Raw genomic sequence first — 21,669 nt, forward strand, 5'->3', positions numbered from 1 at the left:
ATGGGTTACTGCTGTGCTAGAAGAAATGAGGAGCTCAACCATCTTAGAAAAGCAGGGATAGGCTTGTGTGATGGTCAAGAGACATCACTTCTGGGGAATTTCATATTACTAAGGCCCATGTGTTTATTAGTAAAAGCATGGTCATTTGGCCATCTCTGTCAGACTGAAGACTCCTCATGGCAGTGGGCTCAACACTGATTGATTAGCCATGGAAAAATGAATATTATAATAGGGTGAGCTATATTACAGCGAGGGCCTTGGGGTACCTGACTTAAGTCACCCAGATCTTAGGCAAAGAGACATCCATTTCCATATCCGACTGACCAAAGGGACCTGAGCAGCCGGAGCAAACACGATGGGCAGAAGGGCACCCGGTGGCCCGACGAGATCTTGTCCTGGGGGTCTCTGCCGGAGATTTCCCTCCCTGGTGGATTTCTGGGTGAGAAGTAGAAAAGGGGAAGAACTGGTCCTAGTACAATAGTGAGTTATTAAATTCCCGAGAGAACGAATTTCTCATATTTGCAAGGCCCTCGATCATCCTTTATTACACTATGTTATGGAAATGGCGGTTTTATTCCAGAAATTAAAAACTAAAAAGTTTTAAAAAGGAACGATATCGATGGGTATGCGCTGGAGCCACGGCCGGAGCCTCTGCGCTGTCCTGGCACTCGAGGCCCGGGCCTCTGGCCCGCTTGCCCGTGGTTGGGGGTCCCCGCTCTCCGGCCTGGAGGCATTCCGGGTGCCATGCCAGCCCCCTGCCCACGTGGGCAGGCCGCTCTGTGCCCCTGCGATGCCCCTGCCCGGGGTCTCCTCCTAGCGCGGCTGTTTCTCAAAGCTTTCCAGGTCCCCGCGTCCACGTTTTACCGAACAATCCCCTTGTGAAGGGGTCCTTCGGTTCTGAGAAGCTAGGACGCAGTCGCAGGGCCGCCCCCGCAGCCCCGGGGCGGAAGTGACGCACCTCTCCCCGAAGGGCCTCCGAGGAGCCCTCCTCCCTCCGGGACGCGCGGGGGCGCTAGCGAGCCCTCCCTCCCCAGCCCCGGCCGCTCTGCCCGCCCCCAGCGCCTCGCCACCACCTCCCTTCCGCTTCCGGTGTCCCCTAGAGCCATGGCCGCCGCCTCGTCCGCCGCCTCGGTTGTTGCCTCTGCCGCATCGCCGTCGGGGTCGGCGGGGTCGGCGGACGAGCTGCTGCAGAAGAGCAACGCCGAGAAGGTCGAGGACGAGCTGGAGGACGACGACGACGAGGAGGTTCGGCCGGGCCCGGGCCGGGCGCCAGCGAGCCGGGGGCTGGGGGCTGGGGGCTGGGGGGCGGGGAAGCGGGGGCGCGTGGACCTGGGGGCGGGGCCGGAGCGCCCGAGACGCCGCCCCGAAGGGACCTCGCCCCGCCCCTTTCACCCGCAGGGAGCGGGGTGCGGGGCCGCTCGCCTCTGCGTGCAGCGGGCATCTCCAGGGCTGGGGTCAGAGGATGGGGACCGTAGGCCCGGGCTGTCCGAAACCTGGCAGATGAGAACACTGAGGCCCAGGGGAGGAGGGGGACCCAGCCAGCGAAGCCCGGGAGGTGCTCGAGTCGGGAAGCAGGGGACGCCGTGGCCCAAGGTCACAGGGGCAGCAAGGAGAGGCACCAGGATTTGAATCTAGGGCTTTGGGCTGGGCTGGGCCCCGGAGAGAGTGGGGGACTGCCGGGAGCGGAAGGGTGTGTCTGTGTGGCCTCGTTCTTGGGGGGTTGTTGTCCCCGTCCTCGCTTAGCGAGGGGGCTCCCCCAGGGTGCATCCCCCCAGATTAGCGATTGCTTGTAGATTGGCAGACTGATAGACAGTAGAATCTCCCTAGGCCTCAGGGCGGACCAGAGCAGTGAGCCTGGAGTCAGGAAGGCCCGAGCTCAAACCCCCTCCCTCCTCGAGTCACTTAACCTCTGCTTGCCTAAATTTCCTCTCCTGTAATCTGGAGATAATAGGGCACCTCCCTCCCAGGGTTGTTGTGAGAAACAAGTAAGATGGTCATTGTAAAGTACTGGTTCAAACGGTGATCCTGTAGAAATGCTAACTGTTCTTACTGTCAGGTAAGAGCCGAGGTCTCTTCCAGCTCTACACCTGTGGGATGTGGTCTGCTGGGCCATGCTAGGAAGAGGCTGAGAAACTGGAGGGGAAGGAAAACAGCCAGCCAAGTCATCACAGCAGGGATCTGGAGCCAAAAAGGCCTTCCTTTTACAGAGGAGGAAACTGAGGCAATTGACAGAGCCAGGGTCAAAGAAGTAGAAGGCAGAGCTGGGTTTCACTCAGTCCTCTGGCTCCAACTTTTTGCTGTTGACCAGAGCCCTGCTATGGTTTTCACCTTCTCCTTCAATTCTTCAGCTTGATGAGACCTTGGCCGAAAGACTGTGGGGCCTCACGGAGATGTTCCCAGAAAGTGTTCGGTCTGCCGCAGGAGCCACCTTTGACCTCTCCCTCACAGTGGCCCAGAAAATGTACAGGTGAGCATGCACCTGTACAAGAAGCAAAGGGATTCACCCTTACTAGTCACCTCACACATTTAAGGGCCAAGATTTGAACCCAGGCCTCCCAACTCCATCATGCTCCCATTTAAAAGTAAAGATAATCCATTCCAGAGCTTTCCCTCCCAGCACCCCTGTGAGGTAGGAAGTTTTCATATTTTACAAAAAGGGAAAGTGAGGCCCACAGGTGAAGGGATGTCTGAGGTCACTCCCCACCTCCCCAGGGGGTTTCCCTCAGAGCTTCCATGGAAGCCTGGAGGACATGTTCTTCCAGGAAGGGTCACACATGCCAGGCTTACCCTGTCTTCTTTGGTTTGGAGCAGGTTCTCCAGGGCAGCTTTGTGGATTGGGACCACCTCGTTCATGATCCTTGTTCTTCCCGTTGTCTTTGAAACGGAGAAGCTACAGATGGAGCAGCAGCAACAGCTACAGCAGCGGCAGGTGAGGGGCTGGGGGCAGGTTTAGCTCAGGGCCCCAACGGCCCCTGGGTCACACTCAAGGCTGGATTGGTCCCTTCACTTGAATGAACATTGATTCACACACCTGAGTGTGTAGATGGACATGTGAGTCCAAAAACGATCCCCAGATTGAAGCAGGAACCCCTAAACTGTGAATCCCACTGAATGAGTCCGTGTTGGACAAGCCAGGGGATCTCAGGGGTTCCTTTGCTGGTTGGTGAGCTGAGTAGGGGGATGTGGATTGCTCTTGGTGTCTTTGTGACTCCTCCCCTTCTCTTACAGATACTCCTTGGTCCTAACACAGGGCTGTCTGGAGGGATGCCAGGGGCCCTACCTCCACTTCCTGGAAAGATTTAGAGAAAATTCGCTGCATCTGACTGTTTGAGAGGGAAAAGTTTCAAATTCAACTGTTTGCAGACTGTTGATTATTTGAAATGTTTTTGTTTGTTCTGGGTTTTTTGGGGCATGTTGAACCATCTGAACACTATGGGCAGAATCCTCCCCACCCCCTCACTAGAGGTGGCTGTCTCTCAGCTCTGCCTTCCACACTGGCATGAGGGTTTTTCTCCAGTGCTCCTCCTCTGATACGAGGGAATGCAAGGATGCAGTGATTCCCCCGGCTCTGGCCTCCCCATCCCCATTGCTAAGCTGTTGTCAGTCAAAGGATTCCTTGCCTTTTCCTGGGGGAACTGAAGTCAGCAGGATTCTGCTCCTGACCATTCATTGAGAACTGTCAGGGGAGAATCTCAATCAGACCCAGTGCAGCAAGTGTCGGGGTGACAAGAGTCATTGTGAAATCTGTGTGTTCTGGAGGCCGGGGTGGGGGTGCAGAGTGCAGGATGGAGGAGTCGTGGCTTCCTCCTGGTGTGCTGTCTGTTTTTGTTTGCCCTGTAAAGCAACGTGTGTATGATCAAATCAATGCTAATGTTTTGTATTAAATATTAAAAATGATTGCAATTCCAGGTCTTGGCCACATGGCTTGTCCGTCTCCCTTTTTGGGGCATTGATTCTCCCCAGTGACTCCAGGGGATTAGATTTCACTTAGGCCCCCAAGCTAGATGATGTTTCCAGAAGGAAAGATCAGTCAGTCCAGGCCCTCTGTTGCATGTTTTCGTTTGTTGGCTAAGAGTCTCACACAGACAGTAGCTTGTATTCACCTCGTTATCGGATGGGGGCTTGCAGGTCCATCTGTAGCTCTCCAGGGACTGCTGTCAGACACATGGAGAAGGCCCCAGAGCTTGCCACAGTCTTATTAAAAAAAACCATTCGATGAGGGTGAGTAACCCATTAAGTTGATCGAATATTGGCTTTATTTTGTATATGAATTTGGGGAGGGGACAGGTGGGGGCCAGCTCTGGCAGGACCTAAAATGGGTCTGCCTTCCAAAGGCCAGTCCAGCAAAGGATGGAGAGGCTAATTTCCAAGAGGTTGGCTACCGCTCTTTTTTTTTTTTCTTAGCTCTAGCAACTGGAAAGGCTTCCCGTGGCTTGGGTTGGCAAAGTGGGGACAGGATTCACCCCTAAAAAATCAGATTCACAGGAAGAGGTCTCTAGGAGGATGGTTTGAGAGATCAGATTCCTGCCCTACAAACTTAGCATCCCTGGGGATACTTGCCATCACCAGGACAAGTCACAATGAATTTATTTCTGAAAAATCTATTTGCTTTTGAATATATGATGAAACTAACCATTGGAAAGGATTCAATTTCCCACTTCTCAGTAAATTTTTATGAATTCAGACAATAGGATTTAAGCCTGGAAAGGTTCATAGGAGTCACAAGATAAGGAAACTGAGGTGCACATGGGTTAGGTGATCTGTCCAAGGACCTCCCAGGAAACAGGAGAAGAGCCAGGTCTGGGCCCAGTCTACAAAGGGGGCATGCCCCTGGGCTCTCCAGCTGCCATGGGCTACGAGTGAGCTGGGGACCCAAAATGGACCATCAACAACACAGTAAAGACAAGGGTTTATTTTTTTCCTTTTACATAATTACAGAACTCAGGCAGACAGACGAGTAATGGGATTTAGATGTGGAGAGTTTGCCTTTTTTTTTAATATTTGGTTAAACAAAATACATCCTCTGTAAACAAACCCAGCACAAGGCCAACAAAAGGGAGGAAGGGAAGCAAAAATAAACAGCCGAGGGTTGCCCACTGATGGGCAGTAGGGCTGGGGGACCTCCTTCCTTGGAGGGGTAGAGGTCTCCATGCCCTCGGGCATCAGCATGGGGCCCTGTTCCTGAGCACCAGAGTTGGATATGAACAGAGAAACCAGCCCTGAAATGTTTGTAAAGCGTCTTTGCATATTCCATTGGCTTGTGGACTCCATGTGACTGAAGCCTCTTGGCACCATTCACATGGAGCTAAGCAGGTTCCTTCCCAGGAAATGGCTTGCTGTCAGGGACAGAGCTCTCCTACAGGCCCACCAAAGTTGGCTGGATCTTCTGGCTGGTGGTGGTGAATGGAATGTCATCTGGCAGGGGTAAAGAGCTCCTCAAGGGGCCAAGCAGCAAGTCTGGTGTGGAAAATGGTGCAGGAGACATTGCGACCAGTGCTGGGAGGGTATGATGCAGGAACTGCTTTCTGGCCGCCATCATTCAGCATTAAAAAGTGGCCTTGTTGGATTATAGGTAAGTGTGCAGAGAGTGCTGGTGTAAACATGCGCTCCAGTCACAGGTGGGAGGAAGCTACTGATGGCTCAGGCCAGCTAGGCCCGCTCAGGCTTGTCCTACGGTCCTAGTTCTGCAGCTGGAGAGAAGTCTGTCCAGTGTGGCGCTCTCACCTGTCAGCACCGTTATCAACGTGCCTTCACTTCTAAGGTGACCACAGCTGGGCTCACATTCCATTCAATCACCATTATTTCCCTTCTGCTCTTTCATATTCCAGAGTTATGAGAGAAAGGGGGCCACCTGAAAAAGTCTATAAGCTGACAGATAAAGGTCATTCCTGAGCTAACTTGTCAAAGGCCATGTCCCACAAAGCTCATGCCCTCGATTTGAGGGCTCTGGCTCTTGGAGCTGCCTCCGCTCCTAGTCCTTCTACTGGCTCCCAACACCTTTCATGTTGTTCCAGTCCTCAACTACTAGAATCCCTTTATAAAAGAATGTTTTCAACTCATTCTCTTGAGACACTTGGGGGTAAAGTTGAAGACGTCCACTTTCCTTCCTACTGCAAGTGTCCTTCCCCTGACACTTCCACACAATGTAGTGAAATGGTGGGGACCTCATAAAACAAACCACCCAAAAGCCAGGCCCACACCCTCACTTAGTGTATGTGTAGCTACCCCACCCTTGCTCCTCCTAAACATGGCAGAATTCAACTAATGCCCAAATTAGAGAAATTCTCCTTCTGAAAAACAGGACAGCCCCTTTCCTCAGTTAAGGTGGAGCTGAGGGTTGAAGTCATTCAGCATGCTGTACCATTGCTAAGTAAGGTTATGAAGATGATTTCCTGAGAGACCCCTATGCTTTTGGCCCTCCAAGCCAGTCATCTGGGCTTCATGAGTCTCTTCAGACCCATTAGTTTAACAGGAAAGGGAAAGTTGGAGGCAGCATCTCCAAATCAGGGGCAGCGGGTGGTTAACTCCAGCAAGGGTTGTGTCAAGTCCAATAGGTAACCTCTACAAGGAAGGAGAAAGTCAATGGTAGGACCATCCTTTCTCCTTCTCTGCTCTGAGAGCAAGCCCAGAGAAACTTGGACCACATCCTCACTTCCTTCTCCAGGAACAGAGTGTTTGTCCTCCCAGCTGACCTATTGCATTGTCAAGTCTGGTAAGGAGAAACCCAACAAGATGTGGGGACAGGAGAGAGAAAGAGAGAGAGAGAGACCTATGGTGACAGAGGTCACAAGACAACAAAGGCTCTCAGGGAGAGGGGAAAGCAGGAAGGAAGAGAGGCAAAGAAAGGTCGAGCTGGCTCAGACATCTGCCCTCCAACTCCGGTGGGCCTCCACCTCTTCTGGGACCACAAGCAGCAGCTCACAATTCTTTCCTCGGAGCTGATGTTTCAAAAATTTCCTGTGGGAAGAAGGCAAACTTATGAGAGAGAAGAGAAAGGCTGCAGGAATGGCCAGCTTCAGCCTTGGGACGGTCCACTCCCTAAAGCTGGGGGAGCCCTAAATGCTCTGTCCTTGGGGAGGTTGGCATCTGCTAATCTCATGATTGTCTGCCACATCTGTCACTGCGTCCAACGTTAATGCAACACTATAGCTTTCTGGAGGGAAGAGATTCCAAGCCTTCCAAATCTCTACAGTTATTTCTATGGCCTTCTGTAAAGCTGAAGGGGAAAATGAAGCTAAAAAGCACAGAAAATCCACCTGAGCTCACTCTCGCCTCCAATGCACTCGGGCACCTTGAGTTTGGAGTCAAGGTTGTAGTAGGTGCCTCCCACTTCTCGGACACAAATCCAATGCTGCCTTTTGAGAGGAAGCTTCAACGGACCCCAGCAGAGGCTAGAGGGGAGATTCATGATGAAGCCCATGACATTAGAGAGGGCAATGACACTGACGTCCCTGAGGAAAGAGAAATGAAACAAGGTTCTGAAACAGGCCATTCCCCAAGGCCACTGCACCAGAAAGGCTAACTCATCCACCTCCCACTCATGCCGTTGGTCGTAAGGCCAAAGAGTGACCTTGCTGGAAACTCTGGCTTCCATCACAAAATACAGGGTCAGTCTCCAGCAAGGCAGATCTGGTTTCAGTTACCTCCGTTTGTCCCACCAAACCGCTTCATAGCCTTTGGTCTGAAGGGCCGCCATGATGACATTCACATCGTAGTTCCCATTTCCCAGCATGCTCTTCTTGTGGGGTGTCACCATGGTGTTTGGAGACAGCCTGCAAACACGGAGGGAGATGGGCTCACTCTTGGGATCTGTTAGGGCCTCTGTGCCCATCCCAGGTGTGGCCACATGGTACTTAATGGAGACAATTCAATAACTCATTTATCTAGTCCTGACACTTGACAGAGAGCTTTGCTCCCAACCACTCTGTGATCCACTGGTAGTGCAGGTGTTCCTGTGTCACAGATACCCAAATTGGAGGGCAGAGGTAGGAAGTGGAAAAGCTCAGACTCATCCTTGTGTGTCCTGACAGCCAATCTAGCACCCTTGCCACACTATGTGGCCTCTTGCTCAATGCCACCCTGGGCATTAAGAGGATGCTCGATCTTACTCAACCTACACTTGTTTCCTGACCATTACTTTTTATAATTGTACCTGTCTGCTTTAAAGGGCAGTTTAACTAAATCTCATAAAGTATTCAGTTGTCTGGGTGCAGATGACCTCTTTCTTTTTATGTGCCACAGTCAGGAAATTTTATTTACAGGATGGGACACATTTTCCCTGGAGGACCCACATTTATGGAATTCCCAAGCAGGCTCATCTGTCGGACCCACTCCTGTAGCCCCTACCATACAAGGGGCAAGGCTCATTGCGGAGATCAGAAGAGCACCTCATGGCAGGTGTTTTCATCACTGCTCTAGAGGTTCCCTATATTTTAACTGTTTAGGTTTTCTTGTGATATTTGGCTCTGCTTCTGGAGTAAGTCATCTTCTTATACTTCAGAGCTGGGGACCCTGGACTTTGGAAGGCCATGTCAGAGAAGTACAAGATCAGGCAGGTCCTACCCTGAGCTGAAAAAGACTTGTTGGTGTGGGCCCGACAGCAAACGGACTGCCCACCAGACCATGAACGACCTCGCTAAGGTTAGAAAGACTCACTACCAGAAGGCTGGTCACTAACGGATGAACTTTTTCAGCCACAGAAGTCCGCTGAGTGTTTACCAAAGCATACGTGTGTTCTGCCTTATACCTACACTAGTAAAATCGTGGGACCCTCAAGTATACAGCCATTCAGGTGAGTGAATCAAAATGATAAATGTATCAGGTTCAATTCTCCTTCCTTCCACCATGTCCACCGCCAAACCAGATGGACACTGCTTTTACCGTCTTGCTTCCTTATTCAGAGTCCCCAGAGCTCTCATCAATGCCTGCAACAAGGGTTTGTCTCATTTGTAGCTGGCAGACTGGGACCTGCCAACAGCCCCTTCACTCGGTGCAGCTGCCATGATGCTCTCTGCGTAGCAGGGGAGGTGCCACAGCCATCAGCTACATTCCCCCCATTTGCTTTCTCTCCTCCATCAAACTAACTTGGAGTCAGTGTTTCTGGCAGCACTAACTCCCTCTACTTGCCTCTGGATCTAAATAGAAAGTACTTTCTACTTACAAAAACACTAAAGAAGCTGGACAGGCCAAACCTGACCTCTCAGAAGGTTCTCGTGGGCCTTTCTCCCTTGGGATGGTCCACATGAGGCATGAGGCTCTCCTGTCTGCCTGGCCTCCCAAATGCTTCCTTCCTCCTCCTTTCCCGATACACTCCACTCCTCTGTGCAGGCATCACAGAGAATGCCTCCCTCTCTCCTTCCTTCCCTCTTCTGCCTCTTCGCATTCTGGATGCTCAGCTCTCTTCTGCATGTGGCCTTTCCATAAACCACAGGACCACTCCAACCACAGGTCTCTAAGCTCTGACAACTGTGGGTCCTCGATGTCTTCCCCTCCCCACCTTGGGACTATCCCACTGCCAAAATCTTCAGTCTTCTTGCCTCACACCTCTCCCCATTCCCTTCTGACCTGTTCCTCTCATTCTCAAACTCCCATGGGTCACACCAAATCAATCACATGCCTCTAGGTATCCTGATAGGGGAGTTAACTTAGAACATTTTGCCCACAGAGAAGTCTGCCTACTGCATATCTCTGTTCTCAGAATCTCACAGGATCAAAAGAATCTTGTCATTTTTGAGTCTGATTCCTATTATTGCCCAGATGCTGCTGACTATCCCTTCCTCTACATTCCCATGGCTCAGGCCCTGGGACGGGCTCTTCCTCCATGTGTGGGTCACTGAAACAGCTTCCTGGGGTCACTCTATGTACATGGCTTCCAGATTCATCTTCACAAAACTACTTTAATTGAGCTCAACATAAGTTAAGTACCAGCGGGGCTGGGGGTTTGGAGTTCACAGAAAAAACATGAGAAAGTTCCTGCCTTTCTAGGGGATACCGCGTGTCCTCAAATAGGTAAATACAAGGTAAAGTGATGAAGGAACTGAGCTCACCCCCTGGTGAATCCAGAAAGGCTTACTGATTGACTGACAGAAAAGGAGGGAGCCAGCACCAGAACTGGCTTCCTTAAGGAAGAGAAAGCTGATGAGAAGCCAATAGGAATGAGGAGATAGGAGGACCCAAGGGCAGGCTGGAGGTGAGGACCCAGGGAATAAAAGGTGGGAGGCAGGCTGGAGGTGAGGACCTTCCAATTTATCCTCTAGGTGTTTAAGCAGGGTTGTAGCTCAGGAAGTCAAGTCCCTAAGGACAATTCTTTGAGCAGCATGCAGCTGAGAAAGGTCAATGTTTTGCAGCTGGTCAGAGTCAAGGCCCAGGCCACCTAGCCCCTCTCAATGGGCAGTCCAATTAGGAGGCTGGAGTCTTAGGCAGGTGTCAGGAATGCTCCCACTTACCTTCGGGATTCACAACTGGACCTGGCATTCATATCCAACCTGATCTCCCAGGCCCTCCCAGCCTTCTCAGTTCTTACCCATAAACCTCCTGCTCACTCTTGCCCTCATACCTTGGGGTCCCTGCCCTTTTCCTGGAATAGGCCTGCTCCCCAGTCCCAACCCTGATCTCCCTCCCAGGTTCACCTCAAGTTTCATCTCATCCAAAAGGCTTTACCCATTAGCGGCAAAGAACTCCGGCACTCACAGATGCTATCACACCATCGGACACTTAATTATACCCTGTCTTGCATGTTTCCTGCATGTAAGTTTCATTGTTCAACTAATTAAAAACTCCTGAAGGGCAGAGACTGTCTGGAGGCTATTGTCCCTCCTTCCCTAAGGGGTCAGGGTATGCCACAAAGGGAGCACTTGGTTATTAATCAAGGCTGAGCTAGAAGCACCTTCAATCTCATTCGGTAAATGCAAGCAGCCCCATGGACAAAATTGCCCTGCTGCCTTAAACTGTGCTTAGCATCCTCAGCCACCTTGGCTTGGCTTAGCTCACAGCCCAGGCCCCAGTGGACAGTACAAACCCTGGGTCTAGGGATAAGCTCAGGAGTGGACAACCTGTGGCCTCAAGGCCACATGTGGCCCTCCAAATTCTCAAGTGAGGTCCTTTGACTGAATCAAAACTTCACAGAACCAAGAAGTTTGGATTCAATCAAAGGGCTGCCCTTGAGGACCTAGAAGGCCACATGTTCCCCACCCTTGGATAAGGTGCAGTTCCTTCTCCAAATCCCCAGGGGCAAAGTTTCCTCCAGCTGAGGATCAAATCCTCCTGAGTATCTAGGATTAAGTGCCCTGGTAACCACCACTAGTGAGGTGCAGGGCCAGTTCTTTGGCAGGAGAGCCCAAGAGCCTTTCCTTTCCCCTCAGGGGTGACATGTCAGAGGGTCTGCTGGGTCATTCTGTCTGACCTGCTTGGTCTCATGTGAGAATCCAGCTTTCTACAGGAAAGGACCAGGAAGCCTGTCACCAAATCCAACCCATCAAGGAGACTTTTACTCACAGCTTGCTCTCTTTGGCCTATCTAAGGAGACCCCAAAAAGGGCCAGCTGTGGAAGACCGGGGTCACCTGTGGGCTCCCTGGGCCCATCCAGCATAAGGGGGCTGAACCTCATGGCCTCCCTCGAGGACCCTTGGCCTGTCACACACCACTCTCATTCTCAGCATCCTCCCTTCCTGGGTAGTCAGGATGAAGGTCTACATTCAGCCTGGGAGCCTGGGACAATGGCCCTAGCCCTTCAAGTACCACCTTCTCAATCACATCAGCACAGATTTGCTACCCCATGATGGGCTTGGAAAGAAAGGCTGAAGCTGCCAGGCCCACTGCCCACTGACCAGGTGGAGGCCCGGAAATGGATCCCGAGTGAGACCAGTGACTGCTGAGGGGCAGAACTGCCCCCAGAACTCAGGGCTTGACTCTGGACATTGCCAGTCAGCACTGTGACTGTTCCAGGGTGGGCAGCAAGGACCGATGTACTCTGTAACAGCTGTCAAGTGCTCTGGATCCCTCATCAACTGCCTCCTAGTGCTTCCCTCTGGCCCTCACACACAGCTTGTTAGCCAAAAGCCCTTTACATTTCCAGTGCTGCCGCCAACACTTTCCCAACTTATTTCAATCAGCGAGTCTAATCATACTTCTAGAACATCTGAAGTCCACTCTCAGTCCATCTTGCTCCCCTGAAAGTTCTGGGTTGGCAACATTTAGCAGGTCCTTATGTGTAAATCCTATTTATTCCCAGACAGTTCCTTCTCCTTGGTTTATAATAATAAGGAAAGATGAAAATAATGATCATTTCTACAGCACTTCCCATTTACAATCTCACTGGATCCTCACACAACCCTGGAAGGTAGGTGCTATTATTATCACCCCCTCTTTTAAAAATGAGGAAACTGAAGCAGGCATGGGTAAAGTGACTAGCACATGGTTACCCAGCTACTAAGTGTCTGAGACAGGATTCAATTCAGGTCTTCCTGCCTCCCAGTAGGGCACCTTACACTCTCAAAGCACATCTTTCTTCTAGGACTACAGTTACATGTTTAACTGCTAAGAAAATAAAAACCTGGCAATTGATTTCAAAGGAATTTAGTGAGCACAGCTCATTCCTCTTTTCTATTTACTTTGTCAAGGTCTTTCTAACCACCAGTTCTAATACTGTCACTCCCCTGCTCTACAATCTTACATGGCTCCCACTGCCTACTGAGTAAAGTCCAAACTCCTTTAGACCAGCATCTCAAAGACCTCCTCGATCTAGCTCTAACCTCTGTCCAGCCTCATTTCACCCTGCCCCCCCTTCATGCACTGAGCTCTCTGCTTTCTGTCCCTCTAACACTTCTGACCCCACTCCCCCCCCCATAACCCCTCTAAGGAGAATCCTGCCCATCTCCCTCAAGGCCCAACTTAAGCAGGCTCCACTCCACTGGCCAGGAAGCCCAAAGCATCCTGCCTTGTTCACAGTCTGGTCCAGGGACTGGGTCTTATTCATCTCAGAAGCCCCTCACACTGCCCTGTCATAGGAAACAGTGATCACTTCTCACACACACCCAGTCCAGCCTCCCTCCTGCCTTGGAGGCACCTGTCAGCTCCTTCAGAGCTGGAGATGAGAAGGCAGCAGCATGTGTTCAAGATCAGTCATTCAGTCCTTTCCTGGTGCCAAGTAAAAGGCCAGAAGACAAGGCAGCTAATCTCTTTCTTTTCTACCCCTGGGGTATCTATGGACAAGAAAGACTTGGAGCAGGAAGTGCTCGGGGGAACACTAACCACTCACACCTCCTGCGGTGTAATGGGATGATGTGATTGTGGGGTGAGTTATTTCACCTCCTGGGCCTCAATTCCTAAATGGAGGGGATTCTGCTCAACACCCAATGATGGCCATGAGGCAGGCCAGTGAGGTCCCTGCCCACACATCACTACAAATAAAGTTACTACCGCCATTAAAAAGTAATTATTCCCATTAAAACTCAGCACATTGAGATCAAGAGTCTTTGAAGAGAAAAGCAATGGTACTTTCCCAAGTGGAGCCCAGCCCCACGAGGCAGCATTTCTAACTCAGAAAGAGGTGCCTTGGCACCTCCATTCCGTGTGGGGCCATCTTTCTGGAGGATCCCTAAGTTTCCTCTGGGCTGAGTCCCAAGCAGGCCCACTTCCTTCTAGTTGGAAAGGTCTAACAGGCTCAGAGGCACGGTTGCTTTGGGTCCATCCAGAAACAGCAGAAATAATCCTCCCAATCTCTGAAAACACACGCGCGCACACCCCCCCCCCCCTCCCCCGCCAAAGGGCATGTATGAGTGAATAAGGAGATTTAGGACAAGCTTCACTCCCTTCCCTCCCCCAAGAAAATAAGAAAGCCCAAGCCTCTAGGGGATGAGAACCCTAGGTGGAAAAAGAATTCTCCTACCTCTGGAAAATCTCCTGCAGTGTTTCCCGGGTGAAAGCGTTGCTGTCTTGGAAGACATTGTTGAGCGCATGGAGGGCACACAGTTCCCGCCGCTGCTTCTCGTGGTAGATGTGGGGAGGTGCTGGCTGGGGCAATTCCAATGATTCTGATTTGGTCTTGTCACCTCTCCATGGCATGCAACTCATGTTTTTATTTTCCAGGAAGAGGTGACCTGCGAAGCTCCCCACCCTTCCCCTCCAAGGAAGAATGTAGCTTCCTGGGTCTTTCCGGGGTTGGTGGGGTTCACCTCAGTCTCTAGGGGCCATGATTTACCTTGGTGTGGAGGCTGGAAACAGCAGCAGTAACAAAAACCTCCAAAAATTCCTGTTTTCAGCAGAAAAACAACTCTTTATGCCTCAGTTTATTTTGCTATTATCTCTACTGCTAAAGTGCCAGATACCGAAAAAATGTCCAAAACCCAGGACCATGGTCCCTGCTGTCTTCCTCGCTCCTGAGAACGAGCGAACTCTAACTGACCAGTGCCGAGGGGCTCTGACCACATCGTTCTTTTTCTTCCATCTTAGGCAGATGATGAATCAGAAACAGAGGAAAGCTGGGCTAGCAGGTGGCGGCCCAAGGCCTCAGGGACCACACCCCTGCCTTTGGGGGCAGGGCTCCATCCCTTTGGGAGCTGCAAGATGCTGCCCCATACATGCCAAGGAGGAAGAGGGCAGCGCTGCAGAGGAGGCCAATGCCCTCTTCGGGGCTCCTCCTAGGGCCCTGCGGAAGACAGAGGAACTCCAATCAGCATCCCCGGCCCACAACAAGTTGCTTGCAAATGACCAGAAGCCAGTGAGCAGGGCCAGACGCCTGGGTCGGGAGGGAAAGGGGAATGGGGTGGGGAAGGGAGCCCAGCCAGGAAGTGGGAGAGCAGGGAGGATTGGACTGCCTGGTCAAACCCCAATCCCTGCCCCCAGGGAAAGGATTTGTGCCTGGAGAGAGATTCCTGGGGGTGGGGGTGGAGGTGGGCAGACCCTCCAAAGGGGGATGAGGGGACGGGGACCCCTGCCATGGCAAGGAGGCCCAGGGGATCAGAGCCATGCCAGCTCTGCCCCCCGAGGGAACGAGGGTGGGGGGAGACAAGCTAAGGGGGAGGTGACGACTCCTCATTAGGGCTCCCCAAATAGCCCACCCCAAGGGAGCTGGAGGGGACCAGCCTGGGGCGCAGAGATCCCCTAAATAACTCGTCAACTATAAGGGGGTACACGGCCTAGAAGGGACTAGATCCTTTTCTTTTAGGGTCCCACAAGGTATGTGAATCCCCCCAAGGGAAGCTGGAGAGAGTTTGGGGGATCCTCTTGTCAGCCCCCACCTAAGCCCCTCCACCTCCACCTTCAAAAGGGGGATCCCCTCGTTCTGAGCCCCCCGTGAACCCTCAGGGGGATCCCCGCGTCCTAAGCCCCCCGTGAGCCCTCAGAGGGGATCCCCGCGTCCTCAGCCCCCCAGGAGACCGCAGAGGGGGCCCCCGTTCCTCAGCCCCCCACGGGCCCTGCTGGGAGGGAGCCCCTCGCGCTCAGCCCCTTCCCCTCCAGCTCGGTTCCGGGGGCGCAGAGGCCTGGAGGGGGCTCTCCTTGTGCTCCGGACCGCATCGCCCACACTCACCTCCGCCGCCGGACCGGCCCAGACCTCGGCACGAGCGGGGGAGGGGGAGGCGAGGAGGAGGAGGAGCAGGAGCGGGGGCGGGAGCGAGCCCCGGGGGCGCGCGCTCGTACCCGTGCGCGACGTCACCGGCCCTCGCCCGGCCGAGCGCGTGCTCCGGAAACCCCCTCTCCCTTCGTTCGTCCGCCTCGAACCCCGCCCCTTCGACCCGCCCCCCCGCCTGCGCGGCGCGTCACGTCTACGTCATAACGACGCAGCATGGTACGTACCGCAGCGACGACGACGGCAGCCGCGGGCGCGCGCGTGAGACGTTAGCGTCGGGTCAGCGTGGCGGGGGAGGGGAGGGAGGAAGCTCCGCTCTGCCGGCCCTCTCCTCCCCTCCCCCACATCTTCCTCCTCCTCCCCCGCCTCTCTGCCTGTTCCGGTCTCCCCTCCTCCCCTCCTTATCTCCCCTCCCTCTTCTGTCTCTCTCACCCACTCCCTCTGATGCTAAGATACAACAACAGAAAGAAAAAAAAGACAGTTCCCACCCTCAAGGAGCTTAAAGTCTAGAGGGGAAAGACAATTTAAAAAGGGACTGGAAAAGAAAGCCGGAAACACCCGAGGAAAAAGTGCCAAGCCCCTGCGCATGCGGAGTGGAGCCGGCCGCGGAGGCCCGCGGGGGTCCGGAAGGGGAGTTCCGCCCGGCGCTGGGGGGGGAGTGGTCGTCGGTCCTGGCCTCGCTCGGATCTCCGAAGGCTGGGGTGACTCGGTTTGTTCCCGGAGCCTCTGTAGTTCAGTGCGGAGAGGGCCGGAGTCGGACCCGGAAGACCCGGGATCCCTTGTAGCCGTGTGCCCGAGGATGGCCCAAGTCCTCGTAAGGTGCCCGTCGGCTCTGGGTATATGAGCCTGTGAATGGGCAGAATGCAGTTCGGACCCCGAGGAGCTGTCCCCTAGAGTGGGCAGGGAGGGGCCGTGGTAGGACTCAGCCTCTGTGGTAGAATGGGTGGCTTTGTCCGGTGTGTTGTCATTCAGTGGAGGGCTTCTGAAATGCCAGCGTTCCTCCCGGACTGTCAACCCAGCCCTGCCCATCCATCTCCTGGACGAAGCTGGGAGAAGGCTGGGGCATTGCCTATCTTCTGCTTCTCCCTCTTGTGATCTTGTTTCTTGTTCAAAAGATATTTTGTTATATGTTGTCCCCATATTTACCATTTTGTGTTGATCTGGCTTCACCCTGTGATCTCCAAGCACCTCATTTGGCATTTTTAAGTAGTGAACGTTGTGACCTATTTTTTCATGTGGGAAAAGTAGCATGGATGTAAAGTTCCTATGTTGCAGGTCATGCCATGCTATCAGATAGCCCATTGAATTAGTCCATCAGGGGCCTGGAGGGGGCTCTCCTGCCTATTGAGGTCTCCATCAAGAGCACGTCCAAGAGGGACAATTTTGCCATTCCCCTGGCCTCTACGTTCCTGTGGGAGAGATCGTCACACCCTTTGGGGGAATGGTTTTGTACAACTCAACACCATCATAAATATATTATTACTTATTATGCTCATACTTGGATTTTCAACTGCTGACCATGTAGTCCATCAGTCATTTTAATGGTTCTAAGCAGCCCACTTCTGCCAAAGCTCATTTTTTTTAATGCCAGTCTTCTGGTGATGCTCTTGGCCCATGAGTTATATAACACTCCGATCTCAAGGGCTTCATAATGGCGGATGACCCAAAGAACAATGGCAGGTGTGAGCTGGTTGCTCAAATATCAGCAAGGATGACTGGGTGTGCTTGAAGTGTGACAAAAGCCACAGGCAAGGTAGGCTAAGTTCATAATGAGGAAGAGGAGAGGCAGTATTGCTGGTATCCACAGATGGGCAGAGAGTCAAGGGAGGGGTTCCAGCCCAGTGGAGGATTGATGGAACCAGATGGAGAAGAACCACGCAAAACAAGATGCGTTTCTCCCCACTGATGAGATCCTGAATTCCTTGAAGTTTCCCATGAAGTCGTGTCTCATGCTCCTTAGAACCATCTCCTGATGTGGAGATGACCTTTGGTTTTTAAAGGCCACACCAGAAGAATGCAAACTGGCAGGTTCTGCCTACCTGGAAAGGATCCTGGAAGGCTTCAAAGGCCGCCTTGTCCAACCTTCTTATTTTATAGAGGAGGAAACCAAGGTCCAGAAAGTAGAGGTGACTTGCCCAAGGTCACAGACAGGATGCTGGATCTACAGCTGGAAGCAACCTCAAGGGCCATCTAGCCCAACCCCCTTCATTTTACAGACATGGAAACTGAGACCCAGGGAGATTAAGTAACTTGTTCCATGTCACACAGGTAGTGAGATCAGTGATGAGATTTGAACTCAGGCCCATTGATACTATATCCCCTGCTTTTTCAAGTATGGAACTTATAAAGAACTGTGTAAAAAGTACAGAAAAGGTGGATGTTGTACATCCAGCTGACCTTGCAAAACAATTGTAGAAAAAAGCAATAATCCAATAACAATCTAGGCCCAGAATGGTTAACTCACTACTAAGTCAATTGCTTCCTTTTTTCATTGTGTAATAAGCTGCAGTGACTCCCTCCCTTAGCTTTAATGCTTATATCAGGTGACAACACATCAGAAATGAAGTAGTTCATCAAAGAAGTGAACTAGGAATGAATACAACCTCTTATCTTTGCATAACGCTAGAGAACATGGCTGGAATGGAAGATTCAGACTTCTATGGAGGAAGCCTTCAACCCAGTCCTGAGGAGGAATCACTTGAAGAAGAGAAAACCTCAACCTCAATCTCCTTTCACAACCCCAGCCCCTCTTTGACTGGTGGAGCATCTTTGGAGGACCAGAGGATTTGAACGTTTCATCAACTTCCCAGGAGAACACCAACTGCTAGCATTGTCTGCTTCGGTAACTGTGCACTTGATGGAATGTGGAAGACAAGATTCATGGTTTGTAGGGAAGCTGGCAGAAGAGCTTCACATGTTGAGGACTCCATCAAGAGCACCTCCAGGAAGGACAACTTGGCCATTCCCCTGGCCTCTATGTTCTTGTGGGAGAGACCATCACACCCTTTGGGGGAATGGTTTTGTACTAACTGTTAACACCATCATAAATATATTGTTATTATGTTCATATTTGGATCTTCAACTACTGACCATGTGTGTTCCCAACGTTCAGTCCTAGACCACCTTCTCATCTCTCCTTAAACTACTTACATCACTTGAGATCTCATCAGCTCTTATGGATTCAATTATCATTTCTATACAAATGATTCTCAAATCTCTTTGTTCAGCACTAGCCTTTCCCCTGTGTTCAGTTCTGAATCTCCAACTGCCTATCCAGACATTGCGAATTGGATATCAGGTCGACATCTGAAATTTTACGTGTGCAAAACTGAATTCATTATCTTTTCACCCAAAACCTCTCTTTCAAACTTCCATATTATTTTTGGAGTCACTACCATCTACCCAGTCAAGTCAAGAAACATTTAATAAGCACCTCCAAAAAACTAGCACCTTTTATGTGTCAGATATTGTACCAAGTCCTGGGGAGACAGAGGCAAAAGGCATGCCCTGCTGTTAAGGGGAGACAACATGGCAAACAACCATCTCCAAATAACATTGAACTGGGGTAAAATTGGAGACAAACAGGAAGGCAGTATATTAAGGAAGACAAGGAAAGACTCCTTACATAATAAAATAGTTCACCAGGTATGCCCAAGTTCAGCTAAGTGGTTCACTGGATAGAATGCCTTCTGAGTTCAGTCCAGCCTCAAATACTTCCTAGCTGGGTGACTTTGGGCAAGTTACTTAACCCTACTTGCCTCAGTTTCCTTATCTGTAAAAACAACTGGAGAAGGAAATGGCAAACCACTCTAGTATTTTTGTCAAGAAAATCCCAGATGGGGTCATGGAGAATCAGACATGACTGAAAACAACTGAATAACAACAACAGAAATGATCTACCCCGGTATAGAGAGGTACACCCAACAATCTAGAGACCATCTTCAGCTCCTCACTTTTTCTTAACCCCACCCCCACCCCCCATATCTATTGCAGATTCTATCTTCATGACATCCGTAGCACATGTCCCCTTCTCTCCTTTGATATTGCCACCACAACCCACCCCCACCCCCTCCTCCCTACCCTGGTACAGGCCCTCATCACCTCACACATTGAGTTCTAGTGGTTCTCTATTACCTCCAGAAGCAAATAAAAAATCTTCTCTGACTTTTAAAGCTTTTCAAAACCTGGCCCCTTCCTACCTTACTCTCTTCCGCAGAATCTACAATCCAGTGACATTGGGTTCCTTGCTTCCTTGCACAGGAAACCCTATCTCCTGGTTCTCTTCATTTTCACTGGCTGTCCCACATGCCTGAGATTCTCTCCTCCTCCCCTCTGCCTCTTGGCTTTCTTCACGTTTCAGCTTAAATTCCACTTTGTGCAAGAAGTCTTTCCTTTACCGTGAAGTTCCCTTAATGACAGTGCCTTTTCCTTTGCAATCTTCACCAATTTATCATACATACACACATGCAAACAATTCTGTACAAACAGAGATAATATCCATATCGCTATATAGATGTAGATATAGATAATTTTTTGTTCAGTCGTTTTATAGTTGTGTCTGATTCTTCATGATTTTCTTGGCAAAGATACTGGAGTGGTTTGCCATTTCCTCCTCCAGCTCATTTTTCAGAGGAGGAAACTGAGGCAAACAGGATTAAATGACTTGCCCAGGGTTGCACAGCTAGGAAGTGATTGTAGTACATATTTGAACTGAGGAAAGTGAGTCTTCCTGACTCCAGACCTGGTGCTTTATCCAGATCTATTATCTATATCTTGTTTGTACAGACTTATGTGCCTGTTGTCTTTAGATTGTGAATTCTTTGCAAGCAGGGACTGAATTTTTTCCCCCTATTTTTAAATCTCTACTGCTTAACATAGTGCCCAGCACACAGTGGACACTTAATACATGTTTTTTGATTTGTCTCATTTCTAAAAGGTAATTTGATCTGGCTGACTAACTTATTTCAACCAGTAATCACGATGAGGGGGATATCACACTAGTAGGGGCTCAAACTATAGTGCTAGAAAGATATTTCCCAACTTCTCTGGGTTACCTGTAGAACCTGCAGAGGGAAAGAAGCTTCCTCTGGAATCTAGCAGCTAGATTCCAGTGCAGCTGTCTAAGCTTGGGCTGGGAAGGTAGCTGAAGAACATATGTTACAATTTCCTAAAAAAAAAAAAAAAAAGCTGGAAGCCAGTGGAGTGTGACTACGAAAAGCAAAATGTTCAAAACCTTTAGTCTTGTGAAATTCAGCAGGCTGTATTCCTCAGTTTAGCTACTCTTTGGGGCTCCATGCTTGTTCATAGTGCTTGAAACTAGAATAAAAATTATTAAATTTCCCTTCAAAATCATTTACTTAACGCTGCTACACTCTGAATTAGTAGTGATGAAAACAATTGGTAGACAAGACAATCAACTTTTCTTAAGTGCTTACTGTACCTTCTTGTTTGTCTTTCATTCTCAAAGAGAATGACATATTAGGGAAGTGATGTCATGACATGCAAGTGATTTGGATTTTAGTGAGGGAAGGCTGTGCAAAGTCACTAGCCTCACTTTCTTCCTCAGAGCCATCTGGGTCCAGTGGCCAGATATGGATCAGGATGACTGGAGATGGCCCTGGATGCACTGTGGGACCTTGGCCTTTTTAAGCTAAAGTCTTTAACAGGTCTCAGTTTATCTGAGGAAACACCCATTTAGTGATTAAGGCTAGGGAAGAAATGAGGTAGACAATGGCTTCTTTACCTAGTAAAAAAAAGAAAATCACTCTGGGAGAGGAAGACCCTCACGATTTCTGACCAAAATGATGCTCTGCCCAAATATGTTCACCTTACATTCTAACAGAGAAGACAACATGTACGTTTGAAGACTTCTCAGGGCTTACCAAAAGACTTTTAGTAGATGGTTAGGCCTAAGTTTCAGTCTCCCAGAAATCATGTGCCATATCAACATAATACACCCTCCCCTTGGGTTGCCATATCAGCATAACACCTCCCCCTCCCCCCCCCGTGAGTTGTCATATCAGCATAACACAAACCCACCTTGTCCCCTTGGGTTGCCATATCAGCATAACACAACCCCGTCTTGGGTTGCCACATCAACATCC

At 50.7% G+C, this 21,669-nt stretch overlaps 2 protein-coding genes across 5 annotated transcripts; one reads left to right on the plus strand and one right to left on the minus strand.

The window, feature by feature from the left end:
* Window positions 1-1,024: 1,024 nt before the first annotated feature.
* On the plus strand, window positions 1,025-3,908 carry TOMM22 (translocase of outer mitochondrial membrane 22). The gene is made up of 4 exons (XM_072656134.1): window positions 1,025-1,245; window positions 2,349-2,467; window positions 2,812-2,929; window positions 3,229-3,908. The coding sequence occupies exons 1-4, from the start codon at window positions 1,105-1,107 to the stop codon at window positions 3,301-3,303; spliced, it is 453 nt and encodes a 150-aa protein (XP_072512235.1). The 5' UTR covers window positions 1,025-1,104; the 3' UTR covers window positions 3,304-3,908.
* A 989-nt stretch (window positions 3,909-4,897) lies between these two features.
* Window positions 4,898-20,053, minus strand: JOSD1 (Josephin domain containing 1). 4 transcript variants are annotated; one of them, XM_072656130.1, is made up of 5 exons: window positions 19,765-20,053; window positions 13,886-14,644; window positions 7,644-7,772; window positions 7,257-7,451; window positions 4,898-6,957 (listed from the first exon to the last, which is right to left on the minus strand). In XM_072656130.1, the coding sequence occupies exons 2-5, from the start codon at window positions 14,068-14,070 to the stop codon at window positions 6,858-6,860; spliced, it is 609 nt and encodes a 202-aa protein (XP_072512231.1). In that variant the 5' UTR covers window positions 14,071-14,644; window positions 19,765-20,053; the 3' UTR covers window positions 4,898-6,857. The 4 variants fall into 4 exon arrangements, with proteins under 4 accessions (XP_072512231.1, XP_072512232.1, XP_072512230.1 ...); XM_072656131.1 differs by lacking the exon at window positions 19,765-20,053 and adding an exon at window positions 15,793-15,874; XM_072656129.1 differs by lacking the exon at window positions 19,765-20,053 and adding an exon at window positions 15,527-15,715.
* Window positions 20,054-21,669: the final 1,616 nt, after the last annotated feature.

The sequence above is a fragment of the Notamacropus eugenii genome, chromosome 3 (genome assembly GCF_028372415.1).
Source record: "Notamacropus eugenii isolate mMacEug1 chromosome 3, mMacEug1.pri_v2, whole genome shotgun sequence".
In the NCBI taxonomy this organism is placed as follows: Eukaryota; Metazoa; Chordata; class Mammalia; order Diprotodontia; family Macropodidae; genus Notamacropus; species Notamacropus eugenii.